This window comes from Dendrobates tinctorius, unplaced genomic scaffold (genome assembly GCF_039654945.1).
Source record: "Dendrobates tinctorius isolate UK_male_01 unplaced genomic scaffold, ASM3965494v1 ptg000102l, whole genome shotgun sequence".
In the NCBI taxonomy this organism is placed as follows: Eukaryota; Metazoa; Chordata; class Amphibia; order Anura; family Dendrobatidae; genus Dendrobates; species Dendrobates tinctorius.
Genome location: NW_027361770.1, coordinates 6,712,982 through 6,738,003, shown reverse-complemented (window position 1 = coordinate 6,738,003; position 25,022 = coordinate 6,712,982). Strand labels below are relative to the sequence as shown.

At 45.8% G+C, this 25,022-nt stretch overlaps 1 protein-coding gene across 4 annotated transcripts in view; it reads left to right on the top strand.

The window, feature by feature from the left end:
• The window catches only part of COL15A1 (collagen type XV alpha 1 chain), a 1,161,047-nt gene that overhangs the window by 768,896 nt on the left and 367,129 nt on the right, over nucleotides 1–25,022 (top strand). For all 4 annotated transcript variants that reach the window (XM_073587711.1, XM_073587710.1, XM_073587708.1 and 1 more), the window contains one exon: nucleotides 5,198–5,278. In XM_073587711.1, the coding sequence (XP_073443812.1) occupies nucleotides 5,198–5,278 (81 nt within the window). The remainder of the gene's footprint in view (nucleotides 1–5,197; nucleotides 5,279–25,022) is intronic.

Genomic DNA, 25,022 nt, shown 5'->3' with positions numbered 1-25,022 from the left:
GAATCTGCAGCGGACCCGCAGGTGCAGAAACGCTGCGGAACCGCAGCAGAATCCGCACCGTGTGCACATACCCCAAGTGTCCCGTATGCAGAGTTAAGCTCCCCAGCAAGCACAAGTAGTTGCTGTGTGACACTTGTACGGCCAAAGTAATGAAAGGCGAACAGCCGTCCCTCCTATCGGAGATGAGATCGCTGATTCGAGAGGAGGTCCAGGCTTCCGTGGCCACCTTGTTCCAGCCACATCCAGCCAGTCCAGGCCCCAGCACTAAGCGAACCAGACAGGAGATGGAGCTTAGTTCGGAGGAAGGTTCCTACTCCTCGGAGTCGGATCAGGAAGAAGGCGAGCTGGGCACTAGCGAACCGGAGTATGGGAAAAGATACCTCTTTTCCTCGGATGATACAGACAATCTGGTTCAGGCGGTCAGAGACACAATGCAGACTGAGGAGGTCTTAGGGCGCAGAGGAAAGTAGTATTTCCAGTGAACGACCATGTGCGAGCTATGGTCCTGGAGGAATGGGAGGAGGCGGAAAAATGTCTCGTGATATCCCGGGACTTTAAGAGATGGCTCCCCTTCGACCCCGAGGACATTAAAGAATGGGAAGTAGTTCCCAAGATTGATGTCCCTGTGGCAAAAGTAGCCAAGAAAACAACGATCCCTTTTGAGGACGCGTCTAGTCTGAGGGACTCCATGAGGGACCCCATGGATAGGAAGGCGGATAACCTACTAAGGCGGGCCTGGGAAACATCAGCAGCCTTAATTAAAACAGACGTAGCAGCTACTTCGGTAGCAAGGTCTATGTGTTTATGGTTGGGCCAATTAGAGGAACATTTAACTAATAAAACCCCAAGGGAGGAAATTATAGATTCTCTTCCGATCATGAAGTCAGCCACAGCCTTTATAGCCGATGCATCGGCGGAATCTGTTAGAATTGCCGCCCGGAATGGCTCTTTGTCAAATTCGGCACGCAGAGCCATCTGGTTAAAGACCTGGACTGGTGACGGAGCCTCTAAAAAACAAGCTCTGTGCCCTTCCATTCTCTGGGTTAAAAGTCTTTGGCCCAGCATTGGATGATATATTAGAAAAAGCATCCGATGTAAAGAAAGGGTTCCCTGAGGAAAAGAAGCCTAGGGACCAGCCCTTTCGTAGACCTGGGGGATATAGAAGGCAGCAGTACTATAGGTACCAGGGGAGCTCTCAGAGGGGTTCATACGGTAGCATCCACTCTAGAGCTGGAAGATCTAGAGCCCCCTTCTGGATCATGTACTAGATCCAGGAGAACATGACTATACCAACATAGGGGGTCGACTCAGAGAATTCAGTTCCCAGTGGTCTCAGATCAAAAAAAAATCAGTGGGTACTGAGGACAATAGCAGAGGGTTACCAAATAGAATTTTCATCCCCTCCCCCCGAAAGGTCCATTTCTCCCCGCAGAATAAAAGACTACTCCCAGATGTGGGTCGACGTGACAGAACTGGCAAACTTAGGGGTGGTAATTCCGGTTCCCCGGGCAGAAATTGGGACGGGCCACTATTCGTCCCTATTTGCCATCGCAAAGCCATCCGGAGAATCCCGTACCATTATAGATCTGAAACCCTTAAATGCCTGGGTCACGTACAAAAAATTCCGAATGGAGTCAATCAGATCCACAGTCCATTTGATAGACAAGAATGCCCTGATGTGTACCCTGGACCTGAAAAGTGCCTACTATCAGGTGCCAATTCACCCAATGTCACAGAGATTCCTGAGGTTTGCAGTAAGACTTCAGAATCGGACCTGCCACTTTCAATTTCAGTGTCTTCCTTTTGGTCTGGCCTTGGCACCTCGAGTCTTCACGAAGCTAATTGAGGAAGTGGGGCGTTCCTAAGAAATCGCGGAATAATCATCATTCCATACCTAGACGACTTCCTCCTGGTGGCGAGATTGGCAGCAGAACTACGGCGACACAAGGAGAAGACAATAGAGGTTCTAGAGTTTCTGGGCTGGATCATAAAGAAAAATCGAACCTAGTACCAAAAAGAAGAAAGATTTTTTTGGGGGGATACTACTGGACTCCAGAAGCAGAACTTCCTTCTTACCACCATAACAACAGACAAGGATATGGGACAGCATGAAGAAACTTCAAAAAGGCCGCGTTTCCTTCAGAATAGGCTCTGGGCCTCATGACATCCTGCATCCCTTGTTCCGATGGGCACAGTTCCTTGCGAGAACCCATCAAAAAGAAGTACTGGCTGCCTGGGATCGTCACCAGACCTCCCTAGACAAGAAAATGGCCTCGTCTCCAGCAGTGAAAAGATCCCTGGTGTGGTGGATGCAGCGACAAAACCTAAGGAAAGGTGTCCCCTGGATCACCTCCCCATGCGTCATAATCACTACAGACGCCAGCAAATGGGGCTGGGGGGCTCATCTAGAAGGCAGAATTTTTCAGGGAGAATGGCCAGCAAACATGCGGTCCACCTCCTCCAACTACAAGGAACTTTACGCCACATGGGAGGCCCTAAGAAGAAAACAGGACAAACTAAGAAATCAACATGTCAAGATTCTATTGGACAATGTGACGGCGGTATCCTTCCTCCGGCATCAAGGAGGAACAAGGCATTGGGCACTCCAGGACCTGGCAAAAAAGACCTTTTCCTGGGCAGAAAATACGGTTCTGTCAGTAACAGCCGTCCATCTTGAAGGGTCGCAAAACACAGTGGCAGATTATTTAAGCAGGCAGAAGATCTGTCCTACGGAGTGGGAGCTGAACACAGAGATCTTTCAGAACTTATGCCAGCGCTGGGGAAGTCCGCAGATAGACCTCTTCACAACCAGAAAGAATATGAAGACGTACAGGTTTTTCTCTCCGAATCCGTTGGACAATCCAGAAGGAGTAGACGCCCCAAGCCAAAAGTGGGGGCAGACTCTCTCATATGCATTTCCCCCGATAGCTCTCATTCCAGCCATCCTCAGGAAGATTCAGGAGGATCAGGCAAGAGTGCTACTGATAGCACCTTATTGGCCAAAAAGCAGCTGGTTTCCACTCCTGGGGATTATGGCAGAAGATCGACCACTCCTGCTTCCACAGAGGGAAGACATCATTCACCAAGGGCCGATACTTCACCAAGATCCAGGGAGACTTCACCTGTCAGCCTGGATCCTGAATGGCAGATCCTGAGGGCTCGAGGCCTGTCAGACCAGGTCATATTGACTATTCAGGCCAGCAGAAAACCCGTAACTTCAGCGATATACCACAAAATTTGGAAAAGATTCTGTCTGGATTGTGGCAGGCCCGACTCAGCGGAGGGAAAGCCAGACATCCCAAAGATACTGGATTTTCTTCAGGCAGGCTTTAATAAAGGACTTAGGCCTAGCACGCTGAAGGTCCAGATCTCGGCATTAAGCGCATTTCTGGACCACCCCTTGGCATCCCATCCCTGGGTAATAAGATTTATCAGGGCAACTCAGAGGTTACGTCCCACAGTCAGGAGGTCAGTCCCCCCATGGGATCTTAGTCTTGTCCTGCGGTCCCTTTGCTCAGATTCCTTTATCCAGAGTCAGGAGATGCCCATCTCACATCAAACCATGAAGGTAGAATTCTTAGTGGCGATCACCACTGCAAAACGGATTTGTGAGATACAGGCGCTATCTATCCGAGACCCATATCTCCGAATCTGGGAGGATCGAATACTCATGAGATTAGACCCCACCTTTTTGCCCAAAGTTGCGTCAGTCCAAAACTTAAACCAGGAAATAATTTTACCTTCCTTTTGTGAGAACCCCTCAAATGACAAAAAAAGGGCCCTGCACGAATTAGACGTACGCCAGGCAGTTATTGATTACATCAGGGCCACGCAAGGTTGGAGACAGGACCATAACCTTTTTCTACTCTTTGGGGGGAAAAACAAAGGGAGAAAAGCCTCAAAAGCCTCCATCGCGAGATGGATAACATCGCTAATCAGTTTAGCCTATGTTTCTCAGGGGGTTCCTCCCCCAGAAGGGTTAAAAGCTCACTCAACACGAGCTTTGTCAGTTTCCTGGGCGGAAAGAGCAAGGGGCTTCAGTTAACCAAATCTGTAGGGCCGCAACCTGGTCCAGGTTGGACACATTCTGTAAGCATTGCAAATTAGATGTGTTATGTAACCAACAGACTGCTTCCTGGAGATTGGTTCTCCAGGCAGTCATCCCACCCTACGGGGATACTTTGGTATTTTCCCTGGTGCTGTCAGGAGGGACGTCCTGGAAAATAGGCAGTAGACCTACCGGTAATTATGTTTCCAGGAGTCCATCCTGACAGCACGGATAGTTCCCTTCCCGAATTAATGATGTCATATGTCGTAATATGTTTCTCTAAATAAAGTGTTCAGTTGCATCATCCATGGTGTGGTACTTGGAAAAACACTGAGGGAATGGGGGTGGAGACTGTTTTTAACCTCTTGTGTGCTCTTCCTGTCTCTGCAAGGAGGCGAGGGACATCCTCACTGGTGCTGTCAGGATGGACTCTTGGAAAAATAATTACCGGTAGGTCTAATGCCTATTGTCATATCGTCATCATTTTGAAAATCCTAACGCATAAACTAACATCAAAGAATGTAAGAAGTGAAGCTGATAATATAAAAAAATGTAATCTGACTAAGGGGATGACAAAAGTAGGGTTGATCAAGGGGGTGCACAGCAATGCACAGCCAAAGTGCTGTCTTTTTTACTAATTATTGGGTTTTTGATCACTGTGATTGGCTATATCACAATGATCAAAAGTCAGGAACCAATAGGAAAAATCCCTGTGGTTGCCAAATGCTAGTAGATATTGGCACATGTGTCTACCATTTTGCTTCATGTAGAGTAGGAGGGCTGGGGGATGGTGGATCCAGTACTATGGTATAGTGGGGGGCTTGGGAACACCAATTCTATATCTTCTGACATGTTATATCATGTCAGAAGAGAGAAAAATTATTTTTACATTGGATCTCACTTTTATTAATGGTTGGGGAGGACTGGAAAAACCGACCCTGACTGTGTACTCCAAGGTCTCTGATACCCCCGGTATCTGAAACCAGAGATTTTCCGACTCTGGGAGATGCAATTACCTTATTCACAATCACCGTTTTATAACTTCAGACTAGTTAATAGCTTTGTAAATTACATTTTATTTATTTATTACATATTTATATTTGTTGTATTTTTTCAGGCTGCTAACTTGCATTTTTATTATTATTTCAGGGTGAAAAGGGGGAACCAGGTGCTATCATAGCAGCTGATGGTTCTTTAATATCTAAATTATCACCAGCACTTGGAGAAAAGGTGAATTTGTGCTCATTTGTATTAGATATTTACAGTATAAGGTATATATGCACTTTTATATGCTGTACATATTTACAAATCCTTTGCATTGCAACAAAGAGATACCTGGGTGTAGGGAGCTACTTCACGTGTAATGTTTCCCCTTGTGATTTTTCAGTAAAAGTGAGAATTAATCCGAAAAATGGAAAGATGAAAGCTTAAGGCCGGGGGTCACACTTGTGAGTGTGATGTGAGAAATTTATGTGAGTCTCTCTCATCAATACCCGGCACTGCCACCGTCACTCGGGACCGGAGTGTGCGGCTGCATGTATATACTTTGAACAGCAGACAAAAAGGCAGCAACACTTACCTGCCCAGATCTAGGAACAAATGCACTGCAGGATGCAGCCAGCCCATAAAGCAAGATGTTAGGAACACAGGTGCAAAATACCAGATTAACAGCCACTCTCTACCTACCCATTCCTGGAGGGGGTGACTGTCCAGTATACACTTGCACAATAAAGGCCCGCATAGGGTGTTGTTCACACAAGGGAACTGCATAGTATCTGGTTCACAGCCTATTAGTCACGCCCCTACTATTCGATTAGGCAGGCTGGCCAGCACACCCTCAATGCATCCCAGTGTGAACACCCCTCATACGAGACCTGACGTCTCTGGGCTCAGCTGCACCCCGAAAAATATAGTGCAAAAAGTACAAAATTAGTGAGGTATTAGCTGATATTTTGGCTAAAATACGTGAACCTGTAACCTGCGCCAAAGGTCCCCACGCTTACGGGTCCCTACACTAAGCTAAATGTGTTTTTGTCTCTACTCACTTATTTTGATACCGCCCAATAAAGTTATGGATTTTTCTTATGCAGTTGAGGTGTTCTCCTTTGTATGGGTATGATCTTTTTCCTCTTTTTCATATTGCAAGCGTAATTAGCTTGCAGAATGCTAGCATTTTCCAAGTGATCTGTAGCATCGCTTGGAAGACTGATTGACAGGTTGGTCATACTTGTCAAACATAGTGTTTGACTAGTGTGACCAACTTTTTACTATTGAGGCTGCCTATGCAGCATCAGTAGCAAAAAGATATAAAAAATAAAAAATGGTGTTTTTGTCACCTTCCGGCGTCCCGCGCAGCGTTCCCGATCCTCACGATGCTCCCGGCAAGTCCCGTTCCCAGTGATGCCTTGCGATAATGACCTTTGACGCTGCGGTCTTGCGAGACCGCGACTTCATCAATGGTCATTGTCGCAAGGCATCACTGGGACCGGAAGATGCCGGGAGCATCGCTGAGGCCTGGGGACACTGCGTGGGACGCAGGAAGTTGAGAATATCAGAATTTTTTATTTTAATTCTTCCTTTTACAGGGATATGGTACCCAGAGCCTGGAGGAGAATCTCCTCTCCTCCAGACCCTAGGTACCATCCGCACATTTTCCGCTTACTTTGCACATGGTGGGCATAGCCACATGCGGAAAGTAAGTGGAACAATGCTTTCATATGTGTGTGGAATTCCCGTGATTCCACACAAAGAATGGGCATGCAGCGTATTTTTCCACGATACGATTTTGCCGCGGAAAAATACGCAGCATTAGCACAGCATGTGCGGAATGCCAGTGAATACAGTGTCTTGCTTATTTTATGCGTTTTCGCAGCGAAAAAACGTGGCAAAAACGCATAAAATCCATGTGAATTCTGGACGTGTGCACACAGCCTAACAGCCAGTCGGAGAAGAGGGGGCATGGTGAGGGAGTGGCCTGTTTTGGGCTTTAAGTAGCCCAAGCCAGCCCACTGATAATATCTCCTTCACTATGGAAGGAAAGTTCTGCTCCAGCTGCTATTAAAATCTTCTTTAATGAAAAGCCATTAAAACATACAATGGTGAAGACTCTCCATATAACCACACCACAACAGAGATGACAGGCTACGCGTTTCGACCAGACGGTCTTTGTCAAAGCCATGTTTGAAATTTGCCTTAGATTTGACATATATATATAGCTTAACGAATAAAACATCATATAAAAATCACATGATCACATCCAATTGGACACATGTATTCAAATACAAAATCTGCATAGAAGGAAAGAAAGAAAAAAAAACAACCCAAAGTTTTCTTTTTCTTTTGAAAAAAAAAAGAAATTCAACAATAGTGCAACAATAGATCATGTCTTTTATTGAGACCGTTTGGATGTCTAGTATTTAAATGGTATATCCAAAATGCTTCCTGAGTAAGGAGACATCGCCTGATGTCTCCCCCACGGGATGACAGGTTTACTTTTTCTATTCCCTGAACTTTAAGGTGAGATGTATTGCGGGCGTGGCAATCAATAAAATGTTTGGAAACTGCTGAGACATTCCGTATAAAATTATTTGTATTGCTAATATCATTTAAATGTTCCCTTATTCTTATTTTTAGCTGCCTCGAGGTGCAACCAACATAGGATAAATCACATTGTTCACAATTAATTTTATACACTATGTTGCTAGAATTGCAATTGATATAATTTTTTATTTTAAAACATGAAGTATGATCATTATTAGTGAATTCCTGAGAAATTTGGGCATATTTGCATATTTTACAAATGTTAGCACCACATTTGTAAAAGCCCTTCACCGTTAACCAGTTTTCTTTAGGCTTGTGATGTGTTAGTGAAAACATGCTGGGGGATAATATACTCCCTAAAGACGGTGCTTTTCTTGACACCACATTAATTCCTGATGATAAAATTTTAACCAATTCATTATCCTGGTGCAGGATGGGTAGAAACTTGTGAACAATATTTTTTATAGATGTGAATTGCGGGCTATACTGGAAACATATATAGGGTTTTTTCCCATAGTTATTGCCTTTTTTTTCCTTTCTGTGCTTGATGCCAGCAAGTCATTTCGATCTTTGGTTTGCACTATTTTTTGTGCTCTAGTTAGGGTCCATTTTGGATAATTGCGATTTGTCAATTTATTGGTAACATGTGCAAATTCCTCTTGCAAGGATTCTTCTGAGCTACAATTACGTTTAACTCTGGTGTATTCACCAACAGGGACTGACCTGATTGTATGTTTTGAATGACTGCTCCTTGCATGTAGCACCGTGTTCCCACTGTATGGTTTATGGTGCGTTTTGGTATGAATGACCGCACCATCTGTGCCACTCAAACACAAATCCAGAAATGCAATATTGTTAGAACTGTAGTTATACGTGAATTTGATATTGTAGTTATTAGAATTAATATATTTTATAAAATCTGGTATGGCAGAAATATCTCCACCCCAAATGATGAGGGTATCATCGATATATCTACCATACCAGATTAATTGCTTTGAAAAAGGGTTGGCAATGGAATATATATATTCCATTTCCCAAAATGACATTACAAGATTTGCAAGGGAGGGTGAGAATTTAGCTCCCATTGCAACTCCTCTAAGTTGCAAAAAAAAATTCTCCATTGAACGTGAAGAAATTATGTGACATAAGAAATTCAACTACTTGTAGAATATAATTTTGCAGCTCAGATGAAAAATTGCTATATTTGACAAAATGGAATTGTAATGCTCGTATGGCTATATCATGGAAAATGCACGTGTATAATGAAATTACATCACAAGTTAGCCAACTATATTTGGATGACCAAGTTTTTTTGGAGAATGCCCCCAAAACCTGTTTGGAGTCCCTGATGTATCCCGGGGTGCACTGCACTAAAGGTTGTAACAGCAAATCTACCCACTGACATAAATGCTCATTATTTGAGCCAATGCCCGATACTATTGGGCGCAAAGGAGGAATACCCTCAGATTTATGGATTTTGGGGACCTCATGTATTATTGGCAAAATGGGATTTTTTACCTCCAAGTATTCTGCTTGACTGGCTGTTAAAATCCCCAAACTGGAACCTTCCTTTATTAGAGCACTACTTATTTCCTTAAATCTTATTGACGGGTTATGCGGTAGTTTTTTATAGATGGTACCGTGTTTCCCCGAAAGTAAGACCCTGTCTTACATTAATTTTACCCCAAAAAGTCCCACCCTGTCTTACTTTCGGGGGAGGTCTTACATTAGCCGAAAAAAAATGACAATTTCTTTTTAACCAATAAATTAACATTTATTAACATGCTGTTATACCCCATAACAGTGCCGTATCCCACTGCACACAGCCCCACACCCCATAACAGTGCCGTATCCCACTGCACACAGCCCCACACCCCATAACAGTGCCGTATCCCACTGCCCCATACCCTATACAGTACATGATTCCCTACTTGGTTTTTAAATGCTGGATGTTTTCCTCTGCGGTGCGGCTGTGGGTGCGGAAGGCCTGTGCTGCAGGGAACGCTGTGCCAATCAGCAGGGAAACAGCGGTGATGTGGGGCTGGGGCGGCCAATTACAGCCCGAGCTGCTGGACCAATCAGTGCTCGAGCCGGGGGCCGGCGGTGACGTGGGGAACAGGGGCGGCCAATGAGCTGTTGAGCTGGGCGGATTGCGGGGTTAACACGGCGAGTTAACCCCATGAGCACTGGACCCGCCCAGCTGCACCTGAGGACACCTCTGGAGCCTGGGGACCCAATGGGGGACAGCGGCGGCCCAAAGGTAAGGGCCTTACATTTCACAGCGGACCCCAACCCTGCCTTACATTCGGGGGAGGCCTTACATTGAAGGACCCCCCCGTAACCCCCACCCTGTCTTACTTTCGGGGGGGTCCTACTTTCGGGGAAACAGGGTACTATCTGATAATAATTCCATCATTTTTTGATAATAATCAGCTCTCCTTACTCGGGAAGCATTTTGGATATACCATTTAAATACTAGACATCCAAACGGTCTCAATAAAAGACATGATCTATTGTTGCACTATTGTTGAATTTCTTTTTTTTTTCAAAAGAAAAAGAAAACTTTGGGTTTTTTTTTTTCTATCTTTCCTTCTATGCAGATTTTGTATTTGATTACATGTGTCCAATTGGATGTGATCATGTGATTTTTATATGATGTTTTATTCGTTAAGCTATATATATATATATATGTCAAATCTAAGGCAAATTTCAAACATGGCTTTGACAAAGACCGTCTGGTCGAAACGCGTAGCCTGTCATCTCTGTTGTGGTGTGGTTATATGGAGAGTCTTCACCATTGTATGTTTTAATGGCTTTTCATTAAAGAAGATTTTAATAGCAGCTGGAGCAGAACTTTCCTTCCATGGTTTATGACGTTGGTCCGCACGGAGCTCCGAGTTTCTGCGCTTGATCTCTGGTGAGCTGGCTATTTCTTTCTATTTCTATCTCCTTCACTGCAACAGAACATGATGGGGCGTGGCTTGCCCCAGCTTTGCTTCTAGTAGCAGCCACTCTTCTGATAATATCTCCTTCACTACAGGGCTACTATTAGGGAGCAGGCCATGCCCCCTCACCTCCGACTGCAGACAAGGAGGTATTATCAGGGGGCTGGTATGACCAGAGCGTTACATCAGTATGCAGTTCCATGCTGTGACTATCAGCCAATCACCTGATAATAACTGGCTCTTTGTAGAGAACAGGGGGCATGACCACACCCCCTTTTCTTGGACTGACTGTTACAGCGGGGAGCTTCACACTGCTGTACGAGGTATTGTCAGGGACAGTGCAATATATTTTTTTTTTTTTTAATTCCCATAGTACACCTTTAAATGTTGCAAATACGTTCAACAACAGCATGAAGGAAAAGTTGTGGAATTATTGAAGTCACAGGATCTATAAACAAGTTAAAGACATGTAAATTATTAAAAAAATGGAAGCAAAATTGATCTTGATTTATTCTGTATTAAGTGTTTGCGTCATGCACATTTGAGCATCTTGGCATACTATCAATGAGATTACTAATGGTTCTTTGAAGAATGTTCTGCCCTGCTATGCTGAATGCACTTAGACACAGAAATCGTGAAGGTCCACTGCTGCAAGCTCCATTTGTAATTGTAGATCGTTGACTTTCCTGATGTGCTGGATGGGAGACAAATTTGGAGACACTGCAGGCCATGGTAGCAAGTGTTGTCTTTGCACGCATTAACCCTGTGGCACCGTTGGTAATGGAGGAGTCATCATGGCCAATATAGCTGGGTGGTGCAGGCTGTGTTCAGGTAGAGATAATGGTATGGCTGGGACATGTGTTGCCTCTCAATAAGGCTGAATGTTTGTGTCGGACCAGTCACTCCGCAGGAGTAATCAGCTCTCTGCGATGGCCAGTGGGGCAGTAAAACACCCTAATTAAACTCCCAGAATAGTGCTGGGCATTGCCAACCATGGCTTGTTTTTTTGTTTTTGAAGTAAGGAAGAATATACCACAAGCTTCTATTATTTCTCCGCCTCTGGTAGACACCCCAGGACTGCAGATGAGGCAACACCCACAGGTCTTCTGTGGAACCTCACGAAGATTGAGCCTAAAATTCTTGATTTTGTGACAAGCTCAGGAATTCAATTTGAAACCACTGGCCTCAAAGAAATTTACTATTTCAAAGACTTTTTCTTTGAAAACTTCATATCTCCCATGGTGGCCAAGACTAGTTAATATGCCCACCAATTTCTTGCCTAAAACTCCATTTCATCATTCACTAATTGAATCCCTGTAGGTGTGATGGAAATAATGCAGTTTTGGGGTCTTGTGCTTTACATAAGGATAGCGAGGATTCCAGAAACACGGCAATAACGGAGTGTTTTGGGGGTTTTTTATATAACACTTCAATTTTTTTGCATGGATATGAAACTGCGATTTTGAGATTTTTGCATTTCAGTGCTAATGTTCATTTTCTACACTAAGAAGACCCAAACTTTGATAGGTCATTCAAAATTAAGCCAGTCAATGATCACTTGAGCATCAAGTTTGCTGAAGTCTACTTTCACTATTCTGTGGCCAGATAGCCTGGGGTAAGGGATTCTTCCTAACTGTAGTGGATCCCTGGCTATCCCTTCACAGAATACTTCTGGTGGGGAACATTCTAGGACCACACACACTGCTGTACTCCTGAATAAGCCTTTATCTCTCCACTTCCCCAACCAGGGAAGTAGGGAGGAATACACAAACCAGACAAACAAGGAAGGACATACAGGGATAAATGAATATAGCAGTCATTCAACTATGCACTCAGACAACAGTTGGTGAACACTGGGTAGAAAAGGAAGGACAACCAAATAGGAGAAGATGACGTATTGCACAAAGCCAAAAAACACCTAGCAACAGTCACAGAACTCTCCAAAACGCCTTTACTGAACACCCCGAAATCCTCCACGCCTTCGCTAGGCAGTACAAGACTAGCACTGGCAATCCAGATTGCCAGAGGCGAGACCATATAGGAAAGGGGAGTGGCTGATACTGCACAGCTGAGATTCTCCAAAAGCTACAGAGACTACAAGCTGAACAGTTTAACTCCTGCACTGCTGAAAGGAACCTGCACCATTTAATACTGTATAAGGGAGAAGTGCTTCTATTTGGTGCAGGAGTATGAGAACTCAGATGCTGCAGTCTTCTGGCTCCTCTGTCATCTACATCCTCACATGACATCTACATCCCCCAAAGGTACATCTGCATATATGAATCTTAAGAGTATGCTTAAATTGTAGCTGCCCAATAAGGCTACTTTCACACATCAGTTTTTCGCCATCAGGCACGATCCGGCGTCGCGCCAGAGCGCTGGATCCGGCAAATGTTATGTAAAACCGGATGTGACGGATCCGGTTTTGTGCCGGATCCGTCTTGCGCATCCGACCAAAAACCGGATTAGTCTCATCCGTTTCATCCGTTTTTCGATGGATCCGGTTTTTAAAAACGCCCCTTGGGAGCTTCCAAATGGGATTGGCTACTGAAAACCTATATATACCGTGTTCCTACTGCCCATCTTTGACAGGTTGTAGAGGAGAAAGTGCAGGTTGGAGAGAAGAGCAAGTGACTGGCGAAGATGGATGTTGTGATTGGAAATATTTTGAAGAATTTGGTGGATTTTACAGCGGAGGCGAATCGTTTGAGGGTGATTGTTCTGGAGAAGGAGAGAGCGAGACAGCAGCACATCATGCATCAGCGACGTCGCCGCCGTTTGTGGATCCACCCCATCACAGCCAAGAGAATGACGCGTGGGGTCTATTCTACACTGTGCATGGACCTTAGACGAAACCCGGAGAAATTTTTTGCATATGTTCGGATGAAAAAATGGAGAATTTTGATTACTTGTTGGAGCGCATTGCACACCTCATAAGAAGATCGGACACCTATTGCCGCTTCTCCGTTTCACCCGCAGAGCGTCTGATGGTGACTTTAAGGTAAGACACATTTATTGGATCTGCTCGCATCAGAGCACACTTTCACTGGAATCTTGGTGGCAGTTTGTATCTCCAAGTTAGAGCTGAGTTTTGGTATGTAATGCTCTGATTTTCAACTAATTTTTTTTTTTTTTTTAATTCCTCCCAGATTTCTTGCAACTGGAGAATCCCTTTCGTCACTCCATTTTCAGTACAGACTTGGGAATTCCACCATATCTGGAATTGTGAAGTACACATGCCATGCACTGTGGGACTCTTTAGTTGATGAGTTTTTACCAGAGCCCACAACAGAGAGGTGGATTGAAATTGCTGACAAGTTTCTACAGATATGTCAGTTTCCAAATTGCTTGGGCGCTGTGGACAGGAAACATATCCGCATTGTAAAGCCAGCAGGATCGGGATCAGAATATTTCAATTACAAGAAATATTTTTCTATTGTCCTCATGGCCATCGCTGATGCGGAATACAAATTTATTGCTGTTGATATAGGGGCCTATGGCCGCTCTAATGACTCAAGTTTTCAAACTGTCAGCCATGGGGCGTAGACTTTATGGAAACACCTTCCAGTTTCCACCCCCTAGACCGCTGCCGCAAACATCTGGCCCACCTATGCCTTTTGTCTGTGTAGGGGATGAAGCCTTCCAGCTGTCAGAACACCTTTTGAAACCGTACTGTAGCAGAGGATTGACAAGAACAAAACGCATTTTTAATTACCGCCTCACAAGAGCAAGAGGAATGGTGGTGTAACAACCCTGCTGGCATCACTGCATGGCCTCCCATCCCTCGCACACCAACTTACTTTCTGCTTTAAGCCATGCTGTGAAATCTGTCTGTTGCCAGTCCTGTGCTCCGTGCTTCTGCTCTCCATGTTTCTTGACTGTGTGTATAGGGGGGCGGCGCCAGAACTCTCATTCTTATGCAGTCAGGGTGCACCTGCCTAATCTGTCCCTGATCAATCACCTAGAGCCCTTGACTATTTAGTTTTGCCACACCCACTGAAACATTGCCTGTGCAATGTCTAATCTCAGTTAGTATCTTGCTGCTGAGGAAGCCAGGCCCTGTTCTGTGTATTTCCTCCTTCTCTGGAGGAATACTTCTTGTCTTGCCTTGTACCTTGTCTGCCTGCCAGGAGGCTGAATATCCTGGCCCTTGAGTCTTGGTTCCAGTACCCTGTCTTTACTCTGTCCTACCTTAATCTCCCTTTCTCCTTGTCCATGGCTTCCTTCCCTGCTGTGTCTTTCCTTGTGTCCTCTGTTATGATAGAGTCACCGTAGGAGGCAGACACAAAAATAGAAGCTACGTCCAGAAAACCGGAGAAGTTGGCAACTATCAGATTGCAGACCCCTGAACCTATCAACACAACTAGCAGTAGCCGTGGGGGGTTCCTACGGAGCCCTAGACCCCTCGATCAAAGCCGGAGAACTAAATAGCCTAAAGACAGAAAAGGAAATCTAAACTGCCCCAGAGCAGACCCCAAAGTAAAAGGCAGCCCCCAACATATAATGACGGTGAAGCAAGATGAAAAAACACTCACAAAGATAGAAAGATAGGCTGAGCAAACGATGGGGCCCAAGCTAACTAAACAGGACAGGAAAGGAAGGTTGCTGTCTGCAATCTGCCAAAACCCTATCAAAGACAAAGCCAACAGGCTGATATGGAAAAAGACCCTGAAGCAGCTAGGCTTCAAAAACTATATCAGCACTCAGGTATTTTCTGAAGACAGAGCTAAAGGAATTCAGCTCACCCCAGCAGGGAATGGCAGAAATCCAGAAAAACAACGCAAAACAAAGTCAAAGCACAAATGCAAAAAGCTGAGCAGAAAACTTAGCTTTAGAAGAGCAGGAATTCAGACTGGTCTCCAAGGATCCCTCAGAGAAATCACCCGCAGGGCAGAAGGGCGTCGGCGGCCTTATATCCAGTCAGTAACTCCACTCAGCCAGTCATCATCATTAGTCTCAGGTGCTTAATCAGGCTCACTACTTTTCTTTACCAGAAGAGGGAGTTCATCGGGCCTCAGTGGTGAAGGGGAAAATGAACTCACAACAGTACCTCCCCCTTGAGGAGGGGTCACCGAACCCTCAACCATGCCACCAGGGCGATCAGGGTGAGCCCGATGAAAGGCACGCACCAATCTTTTGGCATGAATATCAGAGGCAGAGACCCAGGAATTATCCTCCTGACCATAACCCTTCCACTTAACCAAATACTGGAGTCTCCGTCTAGCCAGACGGGAATCCAGTATTTTCTCTACCTCATATTCCATGTTACCTTCAACCAATACAGGGTCTGGAGGTGCCACCCCCGGAACAACAGGTTCAACAAACCTCTTCAACAAAGACTTATGGAGCACATTATGGATTTTAAATGTGACAGGAAGAGCCAAACGAAAAGAGACCGGATTAATAATCTCCAAAATCTTGTAAGGTCTAATAAATCTAGGCTTAAACTTAGGAGAAGCCACCTTCATAGCAATATTTTTTGATGATAACCACACCATATCACCAACCTTAAACTGGGGACCAATGGTCCTATGTCGGTTGGAAAACCGCTGGGCCTTTTCCTGGGAGAGAGATAACTTATCCACCACTTGGTCCCAGATCTGGTGCATTCTCTCCACCACAGTGTCAACACCTGGGCAGGCAGAAGACTCCACCTGCCCTGAAGAGAATCGAGGATGAAACCCAAAGTTACAAAAAAAAAGGTGACATCAAAGTGGCAGAACTAGCTCTATTATTTAAAGCAAATTCGGCCAAGGGCAAAAATGAAACCCAATCATCCTGATCAGCGGAAATAAAACATCTCAAATACGACTCCAAGGTCTGGTTTGTTCTCTCTGTCTGCCCATTGGTCTGAGGGTGAAAAGCAGAGGAGAAGGACAACTGACTTCCCAGCTTGGAACAGAAAGTTCTCCAAAATCTAGACACAAACTGAACTCCTCTGTCAGATACAATGTTCTCAGGAATCCCGTGCAAGCGAACCACCTGTTGCAAAAACAGGGGCACCAACTCAGAGGAAGACGGCAACTTAGGGAGTGGTACAAGATGAACCATCTTAGAGAACCTATCACAAATCACCCAAATAACAGTCATCCTTTGAGAGACAGGCATATCAGAGATGAAATCCATTGAAATATGGGTCCATGGCCTCTTGGGGACAGGCAAAGGCATCAACAACCCACTAGAGCGAGAACACGATTTAGACCGGGAGCAAGTCCCACAGGACTGCACAAAATTCCTGACATCACGAGACAAGGAGGGCCACCAAAAAGACCGACTCACCAGATCTCTAGTACCAAAAAAACCTGGATGACCAGCCAAAGCAGAGCAATGAACTTCAGACATCACTCTCTTCTTCCACTGGTCAGGAACATACAACTTTCCACTGGGACAACGCTCAGGTTTGTCCTCCTGGAACTCTTCTAGAGCATGTCTCAAATCGGGCGAGATGGCAGAAAGAACTACCCTTTCACCTAAGATGGTAGCAGGCTTGGTCACCACAGGAGAATCAGCAAAGAAGCTCCTAGAGAGGGCGTCTGCCTTGACATTCTTAGTTCCAGGAAGAAAAGAAACCACAAAATCAAAACGTGTAAAAAACAAGGCCCACCTAGCCTGTCTAGGGTTCAAGCGCTTAGCCGACTCTAGGTAAATCAAATTCTTGTGGTCAGTGAGGACCACGACTTGATGTTTAGCTCCCTCCAACCAATGTCTCCACTCCTCAAATGCCCATTTCATGGCCAACAGGTCCCGATTCCCCACATCATAGTTACGTTCAGATGGAGAGAACTTTCGGGAAAAGAAAGCACAGGGATTCATTTTAGATGTTACAGGATCCCTTTGGGACAAAACAGCTCCTGCACCAATCTCAGAAGCATCCACCTCTACCTGGAACGGAAGTGAGACATCAGGTTGCCGCAAAACCGGGGCGGAGGTGAATCTTCGCTTCAGCTCCTGAAAGGAAGAAACAGCCTCCGGAGACCAATTTAACACATCAGCACCCTTCTTAGTCAAATCAGTCAATGGCTTGGCAATACTAGAAAATTTTGCTATAAATTTCCGATAAAAATTAGCAAAACCCAAAAACTTCTGGAGGGCCTTCAAAGAAGTGGGCTGAACCCAATCGTAAATGGCCTGTACCTTGGCCGGGTCCATTTCAATAGTTGACGGAGACAAAATAAATCCCAAAAAAGAAATCCTCTGTACTCCAAAAAGGCATTTAGATCCTTTGACATACAGGGAATTCTCCCTCAAGATCCGGAACACAGTCCAAATATGTTCCACATGAGAATCCCATTCCTTGGAGAAGATCAAAATATCATCCAGATAGATAATCAAAAATTTATCGACAAAATCTCGGAAAATATCGTTCATAAAGCACTGGAAGACAGAAGGGGCATTAGTGAGCCCAAAAGGCATCACCAGGTACTCAAAATGTCCCTCCGGAGTATTAAACGCCGTCTTCCATTCATCCCCATACTTAATGCAAATAAGATTATACGCCCCCCTGAGGTCAAGCTTGGTAAACCAGCAAGCACCTTTAACTCTGTAGAATAGATCCGAAATCAGGGGTAACGGATACTGATATTTAACAGTAATTTTGTTGAGGGCACGATAATCAATACAAGGTCTTAATGATCCATCCTTTTTGGCTACAAAAAAAAAAAAAACGGCACCTAAGGGTGACGAGGATGGTCTAATATGACCCTTCTCCAACGCCTCCTTAATATACGATTGCATAGCCTCGTGCTCGGGTACAGATAAATTGAAGAGCCGACCCTTTGGAAATTTACACCCCGGGCTCAGTTCAATTGCACAGTCATAACTCCTGTGAGGAGGCAGAGACGCAGACTCATTCTCACTAAATACATCATAAAAGTCCGCCAAATATTCAGGAACATCATGCGACTGAGGAGAGGTGGAAAACACCAGAGCCTCACTAAAGGCACACCGACAACCCCAACTCAGCACAGACACAGATTTCCAATCCAAAACTGGATTATGAATTTGTAACCGGGGAAACCCCAGAACAATGGTATCATGCAGATTATGCAACACCAAAAATCTGCAATTTTCTTGATGGTCTGGGGCGACCCGCATTACCACCTGGGTCCAAAACTGAGGTTTATTTTTCGCCAAAGGAGTAGCATCAATCCCCCTCAAAGGGATAGGCGTCTGCAGGGGTGTCATCGGAAATCCACAACGTTTAGCAAAATCCAAGTCCATTAGGTTTAGGGCTGCTCCCGAATCCACAAAAGCCTTGGCGGAAAATGTGGACAGGGAGCAGATCAGAGTAATAGCCAGAAGAAACTTAGGTTGAACACACCAACAGAAAACGTGTGTGCAAAGCGTTTCTCTCATTTAGACAGAAATAATATGCGAGGCATCTCCACAGAAAAAACACAACTTATTACGCCTTCTGAACTCCTGACGCTGCTCTCTGGACAAAACTCTATCACATTGCATAGGTTCAGACACCTGTTCAACTGGTGGCAGCACCTCTCGTGCAATCCTGCGTTCACGCAAACGATCAACCTGAATGGCTAATGACATAGAATCGTCCAGACCAGAGGGAACAGGAAATCCCACCATAGTATCTTTTACGGCTTCTGACAAACCCTTCCGAAAGAGAGCAGCCAAGGCATTATCATTCCAGGTAGTAAGTACCGCCCACTTTTGGAATTTTTGACAGTACAATTCTGCAGAATCTCGACCCTGGTTCAATGCCAGCAGGGTCTTTTCAGCCTGATCAATAGCATTAGGTTCGTCACACAACAACCCCAAGGCTTGAAAAAATGCGTCAGAATAGGATCATCTGGTTTCAAAGAAAACGCCCAATCCTGGGGATCGCCACGCAGCAAAGAGATGACAATTTTAACCTGCTGCGCGGAGCTCCCTGACAAGTTAGGCTTCAAGGCAAAAAATAATTTACAATTATTTTTGAAATTCAAAAATTTAGACCGATCCTCAAAAAATACATCAGGTGTAGGAATCTTTGGTTCAGCAGCATGTGAATGAGCAAGGTAGGTGGAAATTCCCCGCACTTCCACAGCGAGCTGCTCCACACGATCAGACAATTGCTTTATCTCCATTGAGAGAAAAAAAAAATTCCCCCTACGGCCTCAGAGATATAGAGGAAAAAATATACACACTTTTTTTTTTTTACAATTCTTTCCTGCTATTGAGTACCCTAGGATCTGCGGTATGGCGGGTGATTCTGTTATGATAGAGTCACCATAGGAGGCAGACACAAAAATAGAACCTACGTCCAGAAAACCGGAGAAGTTGGCAACATTCAGATTGCAGACACCTGAACCTATCAACACAACTAGCAGTAGCCGTGGGGGGTTCCTACGGAGCCCTAGACCCCTCGATCACAGCCGGAGAACTAAATAGCCTAAAGACAGAAAAGGAAATCTAAACTGCCCCAGAGCAGACCCCAAAGTAAAAGGCAGCCCCCAACATATAATGACGGTGAAGCAAGATGAAAAAACACTCACAAAGATAGAAAGATAGGCTGAGCAAACGATGGGGCCCAAGCTAACTAAACAGGACAGGAAAGGAAGGTTGCTGTCTGCAATCTGCCAAAACCCTATCAAAGACAAAGCCAACAGGCTGATATGGAAAAAGACCCTGAAGCAGCTAGGCTTCAAAAACTATATCAGCACTCAGGTATTTTCTGAAGACAGAGCTAAAGGAATTCAGCTCACCCCAGCAGGGAATGGCAGAAATCCAGAAAAACAACGCAAAACAAAGTCAAAGCATAAATGCAAAAAGCTGAGCAGAAAACTTAGCTTTAGAAGAGCAGGAATTCAGACTGGTCTCCAAGGATCCCTCAGAGAAATCACCCGCAGGGCAGAAGGGCGTCGGCGGCCTTATATCCAGTCAGTAACTCCACTCAGCCAGTCATCATCATTAGTCTCAGGTGCTTGATAATCAGGCTCACTACCTTTCTTTACCAGAAGAGGGAGTTCATCGGGCCTCAGTGGTGAAGGGGAAAATGAACTCACAACAGTCCTCCCTGTCTGTGCATCTGCACCCTTGCAGCTCTATCTGTGCTCGGCTCCCTAGCCGCTCTGCCTGCTCCGCGCTCCTGCTGCTCTGCCTGCTCCGTGCTCCTGCCGCTCTGCCTGTTCCGCGCTCCTGCCGCTCTGCCTGCTCCGTGCTCCTGCCGCTCTGCCTACTCCGCGCTCCGCCTACTCCGCGCTCCTGCCGCTCTGCCTACTCCGCGCTCCTGCCGCTCTGCCTACTCCGCGCTCCTGCCGCTCTGCCTACTCCGCGCTCCTGCCGCTCCGCCTACCTGCACCTCCTGTGAGAACAGGTCCAAACCTGTTCTCTCATATACCACTCCTGCTTGCCCTGTGTCTCAAGTCGTCACCTACCTGTCCTGTGTCTCCAAGCCGTGCCCGCCTGTCCTGTGTCTCCAAGCCGTGCCCGCTTGCCCAGTGTCTCCAAGCCATGCCCGCTTGCCCAGTGTCTCAGACTGCCTGTTAGTCACACCTGTTCAAGTGACTTGTCTCCGAGTGGGATCAGCAGCCACAGCCAGACACCACCCTGGAGTGGCACCCGACAGCTACCTGCCGCACAAGCCTGACCTCACCATCAGAGGCTCCAGTGAAGACCGAGGTAGCTGTCGTAGTCACGCCCCTTCCAGGGTAGCCTGGTTTGTGGCACAGTGGGGCCACAACCCACCGGCTCACGCCATTCAGCCAAGGCGTGAGCGTGACAGGTGGAATGCGCCTTTGGTATTCTGACAGCCAAATGGCGTGTCCTATTGACTGCGATCAACCTCAAGACTGGAACTGTGGACGAGGTGATCAAAGCTTGCGGGATCCTGCACAATTTTGTTATGTGCAAGGAACCCATTTCCATTGAGGACACCTCTGAAGAAACCACCTTGCAAGATTACCAGAACATTACCAATAGAAGTTCTGTGACGGTTTCACGAATGAGGGACAATTTTGCACAATACTTTGTCACCTCAAGGAAGAATAGACTGGCAGGATGACAGAGTTTGATACATTTCTGCCCTTAACCTAAGTTGTGTACCTTCTGTACCAACAGTATACCTTTGCCAACCAAAAGTTGTCTATCTTGTCGTGGTTTAACAGTTTTTACCTTTTGTCCACAGTTGTGTACCTGGTTGTGTTTTAGGCAAAGTATTTCACCTTTTCACAAAAGTTGTGTACATTGTTAGGAAATCCCGAACAAGATGCACAACTTTTTGTAAAAGTTTTAATACTTTGCCTAAAACACAACCAGGTACACAACTGTGGCCAAAAGGTAAAATTTCTTAACCTTTTACCCACAGTTATGTATCTGGTTTTGTATACCTTTTTACCTTTTCTCTACCCTGTATTTTACCTTTTGTTATACCATATTTCGCTGCAGAAAAAAATGACAGACAACCAGTGTAAAACAATAATTTAACTTTTATTGAAAACATTTTTTTTTTCATAAAATGTTTGGAAATTTCAAGAAACTTTTTTAATAAAGCTTTCAAACCAGAAAATTGGTCATTTTTATTTTAAGACACACATTTATAAATTTGTGTAGTGTGGGATGAGAATACTGCTGGAGGGGCTGCGGGACACTTCGCAACAGAGTGTGGAGAGAGGACTGGGATCGTGGTGGGGAAGGAACAGTTAGAGGTGAAGGTGTGGAAAAAACAATAGAATGGGTGGACATGTGGGAGGCAGAACAGGTGGTAGATTGGAGGGTTGAGCAGGGACTGGAGTAGCAGATGTGGTTGAGAAGTGGTACGGGGAAGGTGTTTGGTACGGGGCAGGTTGCTGGAAGTGGGGAGATGGCTGGTACTGGGGGGGGCTGCTGGTACTGGAGAGGTGGCTGGTACTGGGGAAGTGGCTGGTATGTAATAGGAGGGGGAGGAGGGACAGTGGCTGGAGGTGGTGCAGGTGGAGGAACTACTGTGGTGGGAGGAGGAGGTTGGGAGGTAACCTGCAGTAGAGCACCGTGGCACGAATGCATTACATGCATCTGCTGGCTAGGAGAGAGCGTTTCCATGCGCTCCACAACAGACCTGAAAAGGGTGTGGTTTGGCGAAGATCTTGCTTCTGAATGCAAGGTTTGCAGAAGTGTCTTCAACTCCAGATTGGCGGAGTTGATCTGCTGAAAGCCTGCGGAGATTTGCTCTGACAAGACTTTGAGACAGTTCTGGAAAGATGCATTCAGATGCAAGAACTCTGGTGCATAGCTCTTTTCCTGACCCCTCTGCCGCTGCCACCCAGTACCCGCAGGTGTACTAGAGGTGGCAGCGGCAGAAGGGTGGGGTAAAGGGAAAGCGATCTCCTCACCAGTCGATTCATGTAATGTAGGCGGCCACGATGCTCCTGCGCTGGTGGATCGGAGAGATGGATCAAATGTGAGGGAAGGCTGGGAAGGTGCTGATGGGCCAGGGTGGTCGAAGTGTCTCTCGGTGGCGGTCTCCTCAGGGATTGCCTCAGAAGGGTCCAACCATGCAGGCTCCCGAGTGCTGGTCACCGTGCTGTGGAATAACAATTAATATAGTGACATGGCATTGGCCCTGGCTGAAAAAAATTACACATGTCAACATTTTTTTTTTTATGGGATGTTTCATATTTACCTTCTGGTGATCATTGTTTCCCGGAGGAACGACAGGGCTCGTGCGTACTTGTACTTGCTCCTGCATCCTCCAGATCCACTCGGGACCCGCATCTCTTTGTTGAACTCCTTCTTGAAACGATCCCTCACAGACTGCCACCGCTTCACAGTTCTCTCACCTGAAACGAGAAAGCACAAAGTGGTTGGTATACAACATCAGTGTTTCCCAAAATCCAGTGCTCATGCCCCCCATGGGTCATGTTTTCAGGATTTCCATAGTGCTGCTCAAAAGGAAATCCTGAAAACATTACCCATGGGGACCATGAGGACTGGAGTTCGGGAAACCCTGGTTTACATCAAGCAACCTGAACTGTATATACTTACGCTGTTGAATCTGGCCCCGAGCATCGAGGTCCTCCCAGCGGTCCACAAGGAGCGAACAGATTTCCTCCCAGAGCCATCGGGTAATAATAAGATCAGCATGGCGGCGGTCGGCCATATTCCATAGCGGCTCCCTTTCTCTGACCTGATCGATGAGGTGGTCCACATCAATCCCCCCCTCCTCACCATCAGAGTCGGGAGCACGCTGTGAAGGCTGTTAAAGAAAAAGAGAAAAAAAAAATTAGCCTTCACACTAAAGAAATGAAATAAAAAGGGGAAAAAAACCCTAAGCAAAAATATTATACTTACACGCTGGTGACCGCCGCGTCGCTGTCGCTGACGACCCTGGGAGGCACTGCAAGGACCTCTTAGCCGAGCACCAGATTGGGAAGACTAGAAAAGAAAAAATAAAATTATATGCTTGGATGTAGGCATATGTGGTGTTTGCTGTGTGATGTCTGCACTACATTGATTTCTATGTGTTGTGTGTAGTCTGATGTTGTGTTTCTGCATTTGATGCAGGAAACTTACCAATTGCGAGCCCACTCCAGGTATCTGTCCACCCCTTCGTTCTTCTGGGAGATCCTCTTCAGCTTGTGATTCCTGTTTTGACATAAAAGCCAATTTATAGACATATATTCCAGAGATGATGGATTTTGGAAATAAAAACTTACCGTTAAACGCTGACGATGCGAGGGAGGGCTCCCAGAAGAAGATCTGGTGTCCTGCTGCTGGCCAGACTCCACTCCTGTTGCTGCTGGTGCTGCTGCTTCTGTAGGGCGGCTTCTGCTGGTGAATAAAGAGAAACAAAGGGCCAATTAATATATTGATATTCAATGGCCCTAGTTTGGAGGAATGGGGGATGTGATAATTACCGTCTGTCATCTGCTGGTGGACTCCCCTCCGCTTGTTCGGCATGGTCACTTGGCTCCATTTGGGGTGGTGCAGTAGTCTCCTGCCTTCTCCTGCGGCTGGCTCCTCTTTTGGCTGGCATGTTGACTGTGGCTGAGGGTCCCACTGTCATGGTTTTATATATATTTGCTGTGGGCAGGGCTACTGAGCATGCTCAGACCAAAAAAAACGGATCCGGCCACCGGATCCGGCTTTGGCCTGATCCGGCGCATTGCGGCGCTCATAGACTTTCATTGTGTGAAAAAGCCGGAAGCGCCAGATCCGGTAGGTCCGGCTTTTTCACCGGAGACAAAAAACGTTACAGTTGCCGTTTTTTCCAGACGCCGGATTGAGACACATTGCCGGATCCGGACGAACCGCATGGCCATCCGGCGCTAATGCAAGTCAATGGGGGAAAACCGGATCCGACATTGCATTTCACCGGATCCGGTTTTAGTAAAAATAGCCTGATCACGCCTGACGGCGAAAAACTGATGTGTGAAAGAGGCCTAAGAGGACACAGTAAGGAATCAATGAATAAGCTATGCAAAGGTGGCACAGTATATAACCACAGATTTAAGGTTTACAAGAGGGATGCCAGATTCAATCCCTAATTTAGGTGTGATTGGTAAAATTGTGTG